The 17,348-nt window shown below is 36.7% G+C and overlaps 1 protein-coding gene across 4 annotated transcripts in view; it reads right to left on the bottom strand.

The window, feature by feature from the left end:
* ECHDC1 (ethylmalonyl-CoA decarboxylase 1) overlaps positions 1-17,348 on the bottom strand; it is a 43,063-nt gene that overhangs the window by 6,859 nt on the left and 18,856 nt on the right. For 3 of the 4 annotated variants that reach the window (XM_020878915.2, XM_020878918.2, XM_020878917.2), the window contains 2 exons: positions 13,023-13,075; positions 8,187-8,267 (listed from right to left, as the gene is read on the bottom strand). In XM_020878915.2, coding sequence (XP_020734574.2) covers positions 8,187-8,267; positions 13,023-13,075 — 134 coding nt within the window. The remainder of the gene's footprint in view (positions 1-8,186; positions 8,268-13,022; positions 13,076-17,348) is intronic. The other variant, XM_070449846.1, reaches the window with a different exon arrangement.

Below are 17,348 nucleotides of genomic sequence, written 5' to 3'. Positions count from 1 at the left end.
ATATCATAAATTCAAAGTCTGGAATCATTGATTTAAATAAAGTTTTAGGGTCAGAAATTGCTGGTCATTTACATGGCATTAAGAACAAACCAAATAAAATAAAGCAAACTGTAGTGACATGGGGAAATATGGTTCATAAGCAGCAACATCTCTGACCTCAAACAATACTTTTTAGAATCATGCCTTGAACACAGAACACTTATCTGTTTGTGCATGTACTTTCCTGGCATTTTCTTCCTCCTGTTGTCTACCTGCCATCACAAGACAAATTATAGAAAATAGAGGGAAAGATCTTAAAGATCCTCCCCTTACCTCACCTTTCTGATTTCCTGCTCTTGGCTGGATTGGTCTCATGAGGCTGCATGTACTTTATGTAAAGAGACTGCTTGAGTAAGAAAGTATGTGGGTGAATGAAGTTTTTTTTCTATTTGTGCATGTGTGCATTTGTGTGTGATGGTGGTGGTACAGTGAAAGAGAAACAAACAGGAGAATGTTTGGGGAATATAAAGTCTGATCTTAATGTTCAGTTGTAATCCTAGCATGCTCAGAGAAGGGGATGTTCTTGACGTTACAAGCTCTGAAGTAAGACTTTTCACATAATACAGTGATAACTACATAACAAAGCAACACACACAGGAAATGTGACTGCTTCCTGCGGTGGACATCTCATATTCAGAGTACAGGCACTGCCACAGTAAAAATGGAATTTGCTTTTTAATGACTCTGGGATGTGTTGGTTGGTGTGTGTGTGCATGTTTGTGTGCACATTTGTGCAAGTATGAGTATTATGTTGTATTTCGTGTTTGACTTATTAGGTTAGTATTTTAAGAAAAGGGCTACATACAGTAGCTCCCTTGGGACAAGCCTGTTTCCAGCTCCCTTTCTTTGTAATAGACTTTGAACTAATAGGTAGCAGCTGGAAATGCTGTAATACCTTTGGCTGAGAGCTATTTATATTCATGAAATCAATGTTCAAGATTGAAAACAAATTAAATAGCAGGCTCTAAATTGCATAATTGAGAATTTTATTCCTCTAGGGAGAGGATGGACTAAAAATGTGTTTTTCATCCAGTGTATAAACAGCAAAATCTTAAGATACTCCAAAGAAAACAAAAAAAATGCAGACAATTCACACAGATACACATCAATGAACATATGAAAATTTATGCCTCACCAAAACCTTAAAAAGCACAAAATAAAATTTAATTTTTGATTATCAAAGTTAGAAGAGAGCTTTTAAAAGAGTAATACTTATTGTAAAAAAGGATGCCCTCAAATAGACACTCATATACTGCCAGTGGCAGCATAAACTGGCAGAATCTTTCCTGGAAGGTAACTTGGCACTATATATCAAAACTCTTAAACATGTTCACATTCTTTGACTAAGTACCTGAACTACTTAGTAAGTGTTAGGATTTATAGAATAAATCAAAGAAAAGAATCCAAAATGACAAAGTCTTACATATAAAGCAGTTATCACAGCATTAATCGTAATAGAGGAAAATTAGAAACAGTCAAAAGAGGATATTTTAGTACATCCAAACTGATGGAATATTTTTAAAAATTTTAAATTCATATTTTTCAAATACACAAGTGATATGGGAACACTTTCGTTAAATATAAACTATAGGTCATATGATCCTAATTTTCAAAAAATAGAAAATTATATGTCTTTTAAAAAGACATGAAGAAAGCACACTGCATTGCTAACGCTAATTATCTTTGGCTGTAACTTTAATTTTTATGCTATAGCTAACTCTATATTCTTAAAATTTTTAAAAATACAGTAAGGTATATTTTATTATTATAATACTTACAATATGTTCAAAATAAGTATTTTCAAAATAATCTTCCCTGGTGGCTCATATGGTAAAGAATAGCCTGCAGTGTGAGAGACTCAGGTTCGATCCCTGGGTCGGAAAGATCTCCTGGAGAAGGGAATGGCAACCCACTCCAGTATTCTTGCCTGGAGAATTCCAGGGACTGAGGAGCCTGGCGGGCTGCAGTCCCTGGGACATGACTGAATGACCAACACACAAAATAACCTAGAACGTAGCTATTCAATGTGTGGTCTGTGAACCAGTAATATCAGCATCAACTCAGGCTTCACTGAGATGAAGTCAGAACTGCATTTCAATAAAATCCTCAGGCGATTCATATTCACCAGAATGCACACAATATCCTTTTACAATTAGAAAGCACAATAAACATTTTTAAAGTATCATCATCTGTATTACTTACTATTGATGTTATCACACAAACTTAGTGGCTTAAAAAACATTATCTCAGCTCTGAACATGAAGAGTTCTGAAAACTAAGTGTAGTACATGATCCTGCAGTAGAGGAAATGTCTAGGAGTGCTATAAAGGACATTATTGCCAAACTGACACAATTAGAACATGGAAAGTATATTAGATGAAAGTATGGCATCAATGGTAAACTTCTTGCATTTGACGACTGTGTGCTATGGTTATATAAAGAACACTCTAGTTCTTCATTAGAGTATCGTAAGTTACTATATGGACTCTTGCTGACAAAGGTCCATCTGGTCAAAGCTATGGTTTTTCCACTAGTCATGTATGGATGTGAGAGTTGGACCATAAAAAAGGCTGAGCGCTGAAGAATTGATGCTTTTGAACTGTGGTGCTGGAGAAGACTCTTGAGAGTCCTTTAGACTGCAAGGAGACAACCAGTCAGTCCTAAAGGAAATCAGTCCTGAATATTCTTTGGAAGGACTGATGCTGAAGCTGAAGTTCCAATCCTTTGGCCACTTGATGTGAAGAGCTGACTCACTGGAAAAGGCCCTGATGCTAAGAAAGATTGGCAGCAGAAGGAGAAGGGGATGACAGAGGATGAGATGGTTGGATGGCATCACTGACTCAATGGACATGAGTTTGAGCAAACTCCAGGAGTTGGTGATGGACAGGGAAGCCTGGGGTGCTGCAGTCCATGGGGTCAAAAAGAGTCAGACACAACTGAGCGACTAAACAACTAGTTCTTGAAAAAAGAATATATATATGTGTGTGTGTGTGTATAAAGGAGTAAAAGGGTAAGATGTTTGCAACCTACTCTCAAATTTCTCATAAAAAACTATTTTACATATATGTGTATGTATATACATATATAAAACATACATAAACACACACATAAGAGGTGAAAAACAGAAGAGCAAAATGTTAAAAATTGGCGAAGTTACATTATAAAATGGTACAGAGAGTCTTTGTCCATTCCACAACTGGTTCCAGGATCCCTCACAGATATCAAAATCTTCAGATGCTTAATTTCCTTATACAAAATGGTACAGTATTTTTATATAAACTGTACATGTTCTCCCATATAGTTTAAACATCTCTAGATTACTTATACCTAATTCAGTTAGTTGCAAGCACATGACAAATTCAAGTTTTGCTTTTTGAAATTTTCTGGAATTTTTTTTCCAGAGTATTTTCAATCCTTGGTTGAAATCTTGAATTTGAAACCCACAGATACAGAGGGCTGACCGTAATTTCAAACCAAAAACACAATTCCAATTTCTCTCTTATACCGAACTAAGTAGCAAAAATTGGATAACAGACAAGATATTAAACTGTTCACATGTTTCTGACTGCCAAAAGTTGATGGTGAAAACTCAAGCAGTCTGAGTTTGTCATTTTCTATTTTCGAGGATATTTCTGAGAGATTTTCTTTCCTTTCCCCTTGCCTCTCCCACCCCCTTCTTTTTGTTGAACGAAAGGGAATAAGACAAGGGGAATCAAGGAATGAATGTTCTAAGTACCTCCTAAAGCACACTCTAGGATCTTGAGCTTGAAACCAATCTAAGAAACTATAATATAATAACACATTAAGTAATTTTTGGAACAATGAACCTTTATCAATTTGGTGTATCTAAACAAGTTTAAAAAGATGCAGTTCACAAAGGTAACTTAGGGTAACAAAGTTACCAATTTTAATCGGTGATCAAATAGGAATATAAAAGTTAGCAAAAAAAAAAAAAAACTTGACAACTATATTCTCTATGACAAGCCCTTGCGATGGAGGTAGAATGGTCCCACAAAGACGTCCAGGCCCTAATCCCAGGAAGCTGTGTATACGTTACTTTACATGATAAAAGGGACTGTGCAGATCTAATTAAGGTTATATATATATATACACACACACACACACATATATATATAAATAAAAATAGAGGCATTATCCCAGGCATTATCTGAGTGGGCTCATTCTAACCAGAGAGCTCTTAAAAGCAGAAAACTTTCTCCAGTTGGAGTCGGAGAGATGCAGCAGAGGGAAAAGTGAGAAAGATTTAAAGTGTGAAAGGAACTTAATCCCCCCACTGCTGAAGGGGGTCACATGGAAAACATGAGAAGGAATACAGGCATCCTCCAAGAGTGAAGACTGACCCCTGGCTGGCATGCTGACAGAAAAACAGAGACCTCAGTCTTATAAGTGCCAGCTGTGGATTCTGCCAGCTGTGACCAGGATGAGCCTGGACGTGCACGCTCCCCCGAGTCCTTAAAGCTCAGTCCGGTCAACCTACTGACTTGGGCCTTGCGTGACCAGGTTTAGAGAAGCCAGTTCGGCCCAGCCAGACTTCCAACTTATGCATCTGTGAGATAAATGGGTGCTGTTATAAGCCACTAAATTTGTGGTGATTTGTTATGGCTGCAATAGAAAACTAATATTCAAATACATATTTTCTTAATTTGTGTTTCATTTAATCAAGACAAATTTAAAAGTCAGAAGCAGATGATTTTATCACGGTTCTAGCTTTTCATTTCCTCATCAATATTGTCACTAAAGAGAAACATAATGTTTGAATGACGAGTTTTTGAGCACTGCGGAATGCCAATTTTTAAGTTACCAGCTTTAGAAAATGTTTTTTCAAAGCCATTTTCTCTAAGCAAGTTTTACATGAAAATTGTGACTCAACTGGAGGCAATTCAGTCTAAGAGTCTATATATGTCATGTAGATCTGAGTGCTTCTAACGTATTAATTTATTACATGTATTATCAGCTGGTGCTTAAAGGGTTTTGGGGCAAGGAGGGGGGTAATGCTGGAATGCTGTATAAGCTCATTTATTAGGAATATTCATATTAAAAGTATTTCTCAAAAAAAAAGTATTTCTCATCTCCTGAAATAGTTTACAGTTTGTTATAGAAAATAATCAACAGAGCAATGATAAAGTTAGGTGGAAGATCAGCTAGAGTAATTTATACTGATTCATCACTAACTTATAACTAGTGGTTAGGAATGTACTTCAGTTATACAAGACTCTCCACTACCCTTTACTTTTAAGAACTCTTGTATTGAGTGTGTACATTTAAAAGAGCTGAATAGTCTAAGAGAGTGTTTTCACACTTCTATTGTGAAGGATCAGTTTCTATGTTTTTTTAAACTTCTTGTAAGTTGTGAACCAACAATTTTATAAAATGTAATAAAACTGTATTACTAAAAATACTAAACAAAAAATCAAAACGCACAACTTTCTTGAATGGCAGCGCCAAGCTAGCATAAATGTGTGATAAACATATGTTTAATGAATGACTCTACTGAATGCAGCTTAATATGAGGATCTATACAAGCCAAGTAGTTGATCCACAAATGAATATGTCTTCATGGAAAAGTGACTGTATCTTGTTTATGATACTGAATATATCTGATGAGGGTAGTACCCTCAGATTTCTCATAATCAAAAAAAACTCAGAATTTTATGAGGTTGTAGGACATAAGACACTTCATTTATAGAAAAACATAGCAAACATAGTATTAAAGGACTAAGTAATCTTTAATTATTTTTTCTGTGATTTTGCCTTTTGTCCTGAACTCTAACTCCACCGAAACACAGGTCAGGAATGAGTATAAAGGATGAAACAAAAGTCTAGCAAATGCTTAAAGATAAGCACACGACTCTGTTAGAGAGTACATCTATAAAGTTTTAATTTTCACTTACTTTCATGTAGAGGATTTTTAAGTGTAATAATGTATACTTACATATAGCTTAGGATTCTTTAAATATATTATATCTAAATATATACTTTATATTTATATATTATATAATTATATATTTAAATGATATATTTCATAAGTACCTTTATTTCAGGGTAAAGCGAGAAAAGCATTTAATCCTTTCACACACATTTTCAATTTAGTCTCATATTGTCCATAAAGCCAATATAACTCCTTCCTCCTCACAGAATGAAATGTAGCTTCCTGATAGAATCTGGAATTAGGTCCGTATAATAAAAGCTATGGTTTTTCCAGTAGAAATGTATGGATGTGAGAGTTGGACCATAAAGAAACCTGAGCACTGAAGAATTGATGCTTTTGAACTGTGGTGTTGGAGAAGACACGTGCGAGTCCCTTGCACTGCAAGGAGATCAAAACAGTCCATCCTAAAGGAGATCAGTCCTGAATGTTCACTGGAAGGACTGAGGCTGAAGCTGAAACTCCAATACTTTGGCCACCTGATGCAAAGAACTGACTCCTTGGAAAAGACCCTGATGCTGGGAAAGACTGAAGGTGGGAGGAGAAGGGGACAACAGAGGATGAGATGGTTGGATGGCATCACTGACTCAATGGACATGAGTCTGAGTAAGCTCCAGGAGTTGGTGATGGACAGGGAGGCCTGGTGTGCTGCGTGCAGTCCACGGGGTCTCAAAGAATCAAACACAACTGAGTGATTGAACTGAGCTGAATGCAATCTGCACTGATGACAGCAGAGGGCAGTGTCATGTGAAATGACCAGCTTTTGTTGCATACAAGAATCCTCCCCAATTAGCAAGTACTAGTTTTCAAACGGGCTTCTCCAGGTGGCGGTGGCTCAAAGGTAAAGCATCTGCGTGTAATACAGGAGCTGCAGGTTCAATCCCTGGTCGGGAAGACCCCCTGGAGTACAGCATAGCACCCCACTCCAGTGTTCCTGCCTGGAGAATCCCATGGACAGAGGAGCCTGGCAGGCTACAGTCCATATGGTCACAGAGAGTCAGACACAACTAAAGGAACTTCAGCACAGTTTTCAAAGAGACTGGAATCTTTGTAATTTGTCTTATACACCCAAACTATTTTAAAATCTCAATTTATTTGACTACAAAGTGACATGTTTCAACTTATAAACTGAAACCTGAATCATAAATTGAAAAAAGTTACCTCTTTTGCATAAATTAGCTAACTGAATCTTTCCTCATAGTATTTCTATTAGTATGCTATTTATATTTAGTTCAAAAGGAAAATAAATAGAATATATTGGTTATAGAATAGTTAACTTATAAAACTATAAAGGAAAATGAGAAAGCAATTATAAAATTTAGGGTAATACTTTCTTACAGATGGAAATGAAGGGGTTATGCCTTAGGGAGTTCAGGAATGCTGATAATGTTTTAATTCTTGACCTATAAGATGGTTACATAGCTTCCTATTTTGTAGCAAGTCATTAAACTGACATTTATGTTTTATACACACAAAACCAAAATATAGAAAGCCTTACAAAAACTGTATCATTCCTATAAAGTACAGCTGCGTGTGTCAGTCACTCAGTCGTATCAGACTCTACGACCCCACAAACTGTAGCCCGCCAGGCTTCTCCATCCATGGAATTCTCCAGGCAAGAAAACTGGAGTGGATTGCCATTCCCTTCTCCTAAAGTACAGCTATCCAATACTAAAAAGAATCCTAGGATTAAAGGGTTAATTGGTACCAAATAATTTTCTCTAAATGAATTCTCTAATCAGCCCAAATTCCCCACAAAGTTTCTACAAATCACAGTAGAGACAGGGTCTGAGAAAACCTCTTGTATTAGTAAGAGGAATATTTAGGCAGACCCTTTCCCCGTTCTCTTTATTTCTTTGGTTTTATTTTTTAGTTCTTTTCTTGTATAATTCCTGTGACTCTTAAAGTTTCATGTATTTCCTCGGCTTCATTCCCCAGGGACTTTGTTAATATGGATTTGTTTCTTTCAAAATCATTTTGTTTTGTTAACTTTCTGAAATGCACAGCAATGAAGTAATTATGGAGTTACATTAGACTGATTAAGATTATCTACTTTAATGATATGATTGGCAGAAAGAAAATATTTGCTCATCGATCATCCTATTTAAAAATATATAAAATACCTATAATTCGGGCAAAGAAATAAATTTCACACATGTTAATTATATTTGTGCAAGGAGCAATACAATGTTTACCCTACCTGAAATCACACGCAGTAGTAACTTCTGCTCCTCCACCCAATGCCCGACCTTGAACCAGTGCAACACTTATTAAAGGAAGTCTGTATATTGAAGGAAGAAGGAAAAATGGATGTTAATATTTTAAATTTTGATATTAATCTACAAGTATTTTAAAAACTTGAGATATAGTAGAAACAAAATTACTGATCTGTTTATAAAAACAAGCCCACCTCAAAGTACAGTAGAACCATTAGCCTGTAACCATGAGAAGCAAAAGTCTAATAATGAAGATATAATAATTCATACTAAATGATATGCAAACTTGTCAAAGTGAAGGTGTTAGTAGCTAAGTCGTGCAACTCTGTGCCACCCCATGGACTGTAGCCTGCCAACTTCCTCTATCCATGGAATTCTCCAGGCAAGAATGCTGGAGTGGGTAGCCATTCCCTTCTTCAGGGGATCTTCCTGACCCAGGGATCAAACCTGGGTCTCCTGCACTGCCATCTTTACTGTTCTGAGCCACCAGGGAAGCCCCAAACTGATCAACATACCTCTCCAAATCATTATTTATTTTAAACTATAGACATATTAACTTTCTTCCAAATAAACAGTTGTTTCTGTGTAATGCAAGCACACCTCATTTTATTGCACTTCACTTTACTGGGCTTCCCTGGTGGCTCAGCTGGTAAAGAATCCACCTGCAATGTGGGAAACTTGGGTTCAATCCCTGGGTTGGGAAGATCCCCTGGAGAAGGAAAAGGCTACCCTCTCCAGTATTCTGACGTGGAGAAATCCATGGACTGTATATAGTCCATGGGGTTGCAAAGAGTCGGACACAACTGAGCAACTTTCACTTTCACTTATTGTGCTAGATTAGGCTTTGGCTAACAGTTAGCCAAGTTGTGAATGCAAAGTAAAAGTTCTTGAAGGAAATTAACAGTGCTCCTCCAGTGAACACAGGAAAGATTAAGAAAGCAAAACAACTTTATTGCTAATAGGAAGAAAGTCTTATTGGTTCAGATATTAGATCAAATTACCCACATTTCCTTAAGCCAAAGCCTAATCCAGAGCAAGGTCCTAACTCTCTTCAGTTCTATGAAGGCTGAGAGAGATGTGGAAGACACAGAAGAAAAGTCTGAAGCTAGCAGAGGTTGAAGCCGTCTCCATAACATAAATGTGCTAGGTGAGGCAGCAGGTGCTGACGCAGACCAGATGCCAGCTACAGCAAGTTATCCTGAAGATCTAACGAAGATAATTCACGAAGGTGAGGACACAGACAAAACAACCTTATATTAGAAGATGCCATCTAGGACTGAAATTCACGGCTAGAGAGAGACGTCAATGCCTGGCTTCAAAGCTTCAAAGGACAGGCTGACTCTCTTTTTAGGGGCAGCTCGTTACTAGTTGAAATTAAATGCTCATTTACCACTATGAAAATCCGAGGGCTCTTAAGAATTATGCTCAGTCTACTCAGTGTTATGTAAATGAAACAACAAAGGCTGGGTGAGCACATCAGTTTACAATGTGGTTTACAACGTGGTTTATTGAATATTTTAAGTCCACTGCTGATTTACTGCTCAGAAAAAACAGATTTCTTGCAAACTATTACTGCCCATTGACAATGAAATGCACTGGTCACCCAAGAGCTCTGATGAAGGTGTACAGTGAAATAAAAGCTGTTTTCCATGCCTGCTAATATAATATCCATTCTGCAGCCTGTGGATCAAGTAGTAATTTTAACTTTCAAGTCTCATTATTTAAGAAATAAAATTCATTAGTCTTTTAGCTTCCACAGAGAGTGATTCTTCTGATGGATCTGGAGAAAGTAAACTGAAAACCTTCTGGAAAGGATTCACTATTCAAGATGCTGTTGGGGCCTTCCCAATGGCTCAGCAGGTAAATAATCTGTCTGTGATGCAGGAGACCCAGGAGACTGGAGTTGGATTCCTGGGTCGGGAAGATTCCCTGGAGGAAGAAATGGCAACCAATGCCAGTATTCTTGCCTGGAAAATTTCATGGGCAGAGGAGCCTGGTGACATTATTAAAAACATCTGTGATTTGTGGGAAGAACTCAAAACATCATCATTAACAGGAGTTTGGAAGAAGCTGATTCCAAACCTCTTGGATGACTTTGAGGCGTTCAAGACATCATTAGAGGAAATAACTGCAGATGTGGTGGAAACAGCAAGAGAACAAGAAGTGGAGCCTGAAAATGTGACTAATTTTGCTGTAATCTCATGATAAACAGACAAGGAGTTGCTTCTCATGGATGAGCAAAGAGAGTGTTTTCTTGAGATGGAATCTACTCCTGGTGAAGATGTTGTGACTATTGAAATGACAACAAAAGATTTTAAATATTAAGAAAACGTATTTGATAAAGCTGCCACAGGGTTTGAGAGGATTGACTCCAATTTTGAAAGAAGTTCCTCTGAGTAAAATGCTGTCAAACAGCACTGGATGTTACAGAGAAATCAAAGGAAGAGTCAAGTGAAGTTAAAAACTTCACTGTTGTCTTATTTCAAGAAATTTCCACAGCTACCCCAACCTTAAGCAACTACCACCTTGATCAGTTAGCAGCCATTAATACTGACCCTACACCATCAAAGAGATTAAGATTCACTGAAGGCTCAGATGATGATTGGCATTTTTTAGCAATAAAGTGTTTCTAAATTAATATGTACATTTTTTAAGACATAATGCTATCACATACTTAATAGACTACAGTAGAGTATAAATACAACATTCACAAGCACTGGAAAACCAAAAAATTCTGTGACTTGCTTTATTCTGATACCACTTTGTTGTGGCGGTGTGAAACCCAAACTGCAATGTCTCCTGAGGTAAGCCTGTATACAGACCCCCCTGGGGGCTCACAAGGTAAAGAGTCTGCCTGCAGTGCAGAAGACCCAGGTTTGATCCCTGCATAGGGACAATTCCCTGGAGAAGGCAATGGCAACCCGCTGCAATATTCTTGCCTGGAGAATTCTATGGACAAAGGAGCCTGGCAGGCTACAGTTCATGGGGTCCAAAGAGTTGGATATGACTGAGTGACTAACAAACAAGCTTGTAGAGAGCTCCTGGAACTTCTAAGCGCCTGACAATTGGGAATTATTCAGTCTTAGTCCATTTTTGTTGATATCAAATTACAGATGGGAAAATTAAGGCTGTATCAAAAAGGAAGAAATGTGGTATGGAAGGTTCCTATCAAAAATCTTTTCATTCCTCATCAAATGATCCAGAGACTGATTCTACATAAAAGAATGGTTCTGAAGTAAAAAGTCTTTTCCTTTCATGTTTGCAAAGACCCACTTTGCAGAACTGTGTACTAAAAGGTGAATTTAAAATGTTTCAAAAATATATAATTTTTTGTGGGTCTAACCAAAATGAAAAGATGCAGGTCTAAAGAAATTGCACATTTCTTAACACACACTGCTTCCAAATAAAAAGAATTATCTAAAGAAAAAAACTTCTAAGATTTACTTAAGAAAACGTCAAATGTGGTAAGAAGCAGGTGAACGGGAAGTAAGACAATGAAGACAGTATTCACTCTCCCCAGACTCTCATATATAAAGAGCAACAAAAATACATTGATGTCCAATTAATAAGTGTGCTAAACAAGTATGTATTTCCTTAGTTTCCCTGAATTTTAACTTTTTTTACATTCAGAATATGGAAGTAGAAAGCTAATCACCTCAATCATGTCATAGTTTGTAACCCCAAATGCATAATGGCAGGACCCAAATTTTTTTTTCCCTTTTCTTCCTCTTTTAGGTGCAAAGTGAATCCATCTTTCTCAGAAATATGTAAAAGCTTTCTCCAACTGGTAACTCTTTTTCTCTCTCCTTGTGGATACAGATCACTTCACTATACATTCTACTAATTTTGAATATTAGGTTATCTTTATGTGTCTTTTCTGCTCTAGTATCAGTATTTAACTTTCACATGTTTATACTTAAATATAGCCAGCTTAGAATGAAATACAAACTCTTCAGGGAAAAGAGCTAAGTCTTAAACTCTTTTTACATCTCAAGGCTCTTATTTTTAAAATATTTGTATGTACTTCACCAACAACTAATTATATGACTGTCCTTGATGGCAAAAATAAATCGTCCGTCATTAGAATAAACACGAACCAGAATATATGAATATTGAATTCATATATTCTAAATATGAATAGACTATCAGTGACTATTTTTTAACTAGTGGAAAGCATAGAAAATAGTTATTTTGGGTTTTTTAGAAATTGTGTTCTTTTTTTAATTATTGCCTTTTTTATTTTTTAAGTTATGAAAATGTAACACATTTATAGGAGACTTGGAAAATACAGAACAAAGTGTACATACAGTTCCACTATATATTACAATTATTTTTTAATAGATAAAGATTTTTAGTTGGAGTTTCAATATCAAACTCTCAAAAATTAATGGACTGAATATACAGAAAAGTAGAAGGATACAGTAGACCTGAAAGGCACCATGAACCAATTCAACATAATTAAGATTAATACAATTTTCACACAACAGGAGGATACAAATTCTATTCAAGTTCTCATAAACTATAAACTAGGAGACCCTGGAACATATCCAGGGACATAAAACAAGGTGCAAAAATTTCATGGTCTAAAGGTATCAAAATCAAAGTCTGTTCTCTTACCACTGTGAAATGATGCTAAAAATCACTATCAAAAGATATTTGAAAACAACCCATATACTTTCAAGTACCATGTGACATTTACCAAGAGAGATCTTTGACTTAGCCACTGAAAGCCTCAGTCAAGTTAGAAGACTGAAAAAACAAAGAGGTGGTTACAGAGAAGAAAGCAAAGAAATCATGTTTTAAAAACAAAGAAACATTACCTCATAAATCGTGTTAAGGTGTTTTGCATGAACATGCATAAGGCCACTCCATCCTTTAAATAAGAATAAACACAAAGATACAATGTCAACGTTTCACACAAGAAATTAAAAAAAAACACTTTTAGGATTTAGAAAGTAATAGAGCCAAAAATAATGAAATTTTTAAAATGAGATTTTCATTTAAAAACTCTTTGAAGCTGTCTGAAATGCAAATGATACTGTATTTATTGTGTTGCTCTTCAAGGGTTCTTTGAACTCAGCTTTGTATGAGGTATTACCATGAACTCAGGTGGAAGAGTCAGGTCTCAGAAAAGTGTCGAGTTCTACCCAGGGTACTCTGGAAGGACAAGGCATAAGACATACCCACCTATTATCCCAAACTCTGATCCCCTAAGAATATAAACATATAAAAAACAAATTTCTTAATAGTAGTATAAATTCATTGCCTCTTCTTTTTACCCTTATACTTTCTTAAACCAAGTATAATGTGGTCTTCAGCCTTCTCTCAAAAGACTTTCCTCAAAGGTTTCTAACAATCTCCTATTTGTTAAATTAAATGGCTTTTCCTTATTCTCATCTCCTTCTGTATCACCATAACATATGTAGCATCTTCCTTTGATCAGTATTTTCATTTTGATAGTCTCAGTTTCTAGCAACACTTCAACTCCCGATCCTCTTCCTATTTCTTTGATTACTATATTCTAAGTTTTCTTCTTTGTCTCTTTTTAATTCAGCTAAATACATGTTACCAAAAATCCAATCCATGATTCTCTTTCTCTCCCTTATCTACAATTTCTTCCTTGGAAGTCTCATCCATTCCCATTGCTTCAACTACTGTTTCCTTTAGAGTCCCAAAACCTGCTAAGAAATTTCACATTCTGCCAATATTTCAAATTTGGCATGGCAAAACCAACTGGTTATGAAAAAGCTGACTTTTAACCCAAGTATTACCACATAATAACCCAAGTATTACCACATAATAAAAACATAAACCTGAGTAAGTCAAAACTGTGAGCTTCAGTTTTCTTACACAATAAGGAAGCAATGGAAAAATTTAAAAACTTGTTCTATTTGATTTAGAAAATGGTTGGAAAGATGAAAATGTACCTAGATGCTCTGTAATAGATCACAGTGAGTTCTGAATTAACAGGAATGGTTTTTCTAGTTCAAAAGGTTCAGAATTCCTGGTATTATCTTTAACTCTTCCATTTCACAGTTTTCCTGTGCTTGCTGAGTTACCAAGCATGTCCCCTCAAACCTTCTTTTGAAATATTTCCAATTTAAATCCCTTCTTCTATTTTCACAAGTTTGAACTTGTTACTCATGCTTAGATTATCACAACAGCCTTGTTTCCTAACTGGCCTCTCTGTATTTAATTTCTTTTTCCTCTGAAATATATCTTGCATCCTGCCTGAAAAACCTTCTTATAGGATGATAATTTCATATCACCAATAAAATAAGGTCAGAATTCCTTGGGAAGAATTGATCCCAAACTATTTTACCAACTTTATTGACTACAGTACCCTTCAGTCAAGCATCCCAACTTCTTCTGCAACAACCTATTTGCCATTCCTTTAACACCTTACATTTACTGTTGTTCTATGTCTTGGCTCATGTCATTCCCAGTATTTGGAACAGCTGGTCCTTTTCTCTACCTATTTCAAGGAATGCCTCAATCAAAGATTTTTCCAACAAGATTTTCTAAATCCCACAGTAACAGCTTTCTCCTTTGTGTTTCTGTAGTATTTTCATTTTTCTAACTTAACTAGAGAATTTATAGATTGTATACATTGTGGTTAGATTTATAATTAGTTACATCATCTATACAAGATAAAGATAGGGAACGTGATCAGTAGAATGTGGCCCTGGTTCCCAGTCTTCAAAAATCTTGTGAGAAAAAAGAAATGCATCATGCATCAAGGTATAGTACATTAAGTATTCTGAGAAATGCTAAACAAGCTGAGAATAGTGGCAAATAAGAAATAATGCACTGGGTTGGAGTAGTTAAGGAGGCTTTATGGAGGAGAGAGGAGATGGCCTTTGCTATATAATTTGCGGCTGACAAAACGCCTTCTTTATCCTCAGAAGCTAGCAGTGAAATCAACATTCTGCATATAGTATGTGCTTGTTGAAGTTAACTGACTCGGATGAATTTGAGGTGGAGAACTACGTTGATTCATAAAACAAAGGCAATCAATGAGTAGTAAAAACCAGTATGGCAGCCCATAATATGTTCTGCCAACCTCCCGGAAATCCTTTTGCCGGACACCATCGAGCCTGAGAGATGTATGTGCTGCCAGGAATTGGACCAAATATGGATACAAGCAAGATGACTGGCCAGAGATAACCTGGAAAGCTAACTTTCAGTTCCAATAAAACCTGAGACAAAGCATGTGGCGGAGCAGTCCTCCCGGGTCCCTTTACCCTGCTGTTCTCTGCCCGGGCATCCCTTCCCAATAAAGCATTCTGCTTTGTCAGCATGCATGTCTCCTTGGACAATTCATTTCCAAGTGTTAGACAGGAGCTCACTCTTGGGCCCTGGAAGTGGTCCCCCTTCCAGTAAGAGAACCATAAATGAGCCTTCCTTTTTTTCCCTAAAGTGCCTATTGTATGAATTTACTAATTTCTTCAAAATACACAGAAGGGTTTTGAGAAATTTATAACAGCTTGTCTACAAAGCAATAAGGCTACAATGGAACTGTACAATAATCACAGCAAAAGCAAAGAAGTTAGACAAGAACTTTGAGGTTGCTGCAAAAATTCAGGCAACAGAGAAATAGAGGGCAACAGACTGGCAGAAACTTAACAAGGGAAGTCATTCAACAAAGAAGTATACTATCTTCAAGGCAGACAGAGAATATACAGGTTTCTAAAAGGCCAAACTTTTCCTCAAGATATTAAACCCATTCACTGCAGAGTAAGAAGGTTTTTTTCCCCACCCCACCCCCCCACCTTAAAGCTTCAGCTGGATTTTTATTATTTCTGTCCTCTGAAAAAAGACTTCTCAGAGTCTGCAGAACATCTGCAGCATCAACTCACATCTTAGAAATGGGTTAATACTGCACTAGATTTTTTTCCTCTTTTATTCCTTTTTTCTATTCCATAACTTTTCAGGGCTAAAGCTTGTGTTATGCTAATTCATCTCTCTGCTTGGACCATCTTAATGAAGGATTAACTGTCTAATAGGAACAATTACGGGCTTCCCTGGTGGCCCAGACAGTAAAGAATCCACCTGCAATGCGAGAGACCTGGGTTCAATCCCTGGCTTGGGAAGATCTCCTGGAGTAGGGAACGGCTACCCACTCCAGTATTATGACCTACAGAATTCCATGGACTATATAGAACATAGGGGTGGCAAAGAGTTGGACATGAATGAGTGAGTTTCACTTTCTTTCACTAGGAACAATGAGAGCTTTTTTCCCTGCTCATTAAACAAAGGGTATCAAAATGAAATCAACCTCTTGAGACCAGGTCCTAAAGGAAAAAAAAAACTAACGATAGATAAGCAAATACAATGTTGATGATCGTTCATTCTAAGTACAGGAGGGTTTCAACATATTAGTCTGAAAAATAAAATACTGCCTATCCTATAGGTAAATAAAGGATGGAGCAGTCATCAGCGATCACAGTCAACCCTGATGGTGAGCGCCTAAGGGAGCTTAGAATGGAAACAAAGAATGCACCCCCATCAAGTAGTCATCGGACTGCAGCCACTCCCATCAGGGCAGCTTGAGGGAACTCAGGATGAGAAAACAGGACACTGGCCCCTAGAGCTGAGGTACATACCAAAGGAGATGATTTCAGTGAGCCCAGACTCTTGAACCTTCCTGGACACAGAAAAGAGCTGAATTCCTTAACTTCAGACATCTGGCTTTCTTTAGTTAACAATAATCTCCTGACTACTTGCCCTTTGTTGCAAACACACCCATATATCTTGGCTCCCCTTCAGAGCATCAGAGCAATTTCTCAGGGTTATGATATACTGTCTCCCCTTAGGTTTGAAGTCCTAAGAATGTTCGCAGAATAAAACGTTAACTCGCAACTTCTAGGTTGCCCATCTTCTTTCAGTCAACAAGTCTACTTTTGTTAGTATCTGGTAATTTTCATTAACAAAATGTTTTTCAAAGCTTTGAAAAAACACAGTGGCAAAAACATCAACATAATTATCTTTTTCAAAAAAAGGCATCTAATAATCACTTTCGAGTACCTTATTAATAATCTGAAGGAAAAACAATCCAATTACTAAAATCACCATCTATTTTACTTATCCATCCTCAGAAGAGTGAATTAACCAAACAAGCAGATGCAGTGACACATGTCTGAGAA

This window comes from Odocoileus virginianus, chromosome 19 (assembly GCF_023699985.2).
Source record: "Odocoileus virginianus isolate 20LAN1187 ecotype Illinois chromosome 19, Ovbor_1.2, whole genome shotgun sequence".
Lineage (NCBI taxonomy): Eukaryota > Metazoa > Chordata > Mammalia > Artiodactyla > Cervidae > Odocoileus > Odocoileus virginianus.
The sequence above is the reverse complement of the archived record's forward strand: the minus strand, read 5'-3'. Positions and strand labels throughout refer to the sequence as shown.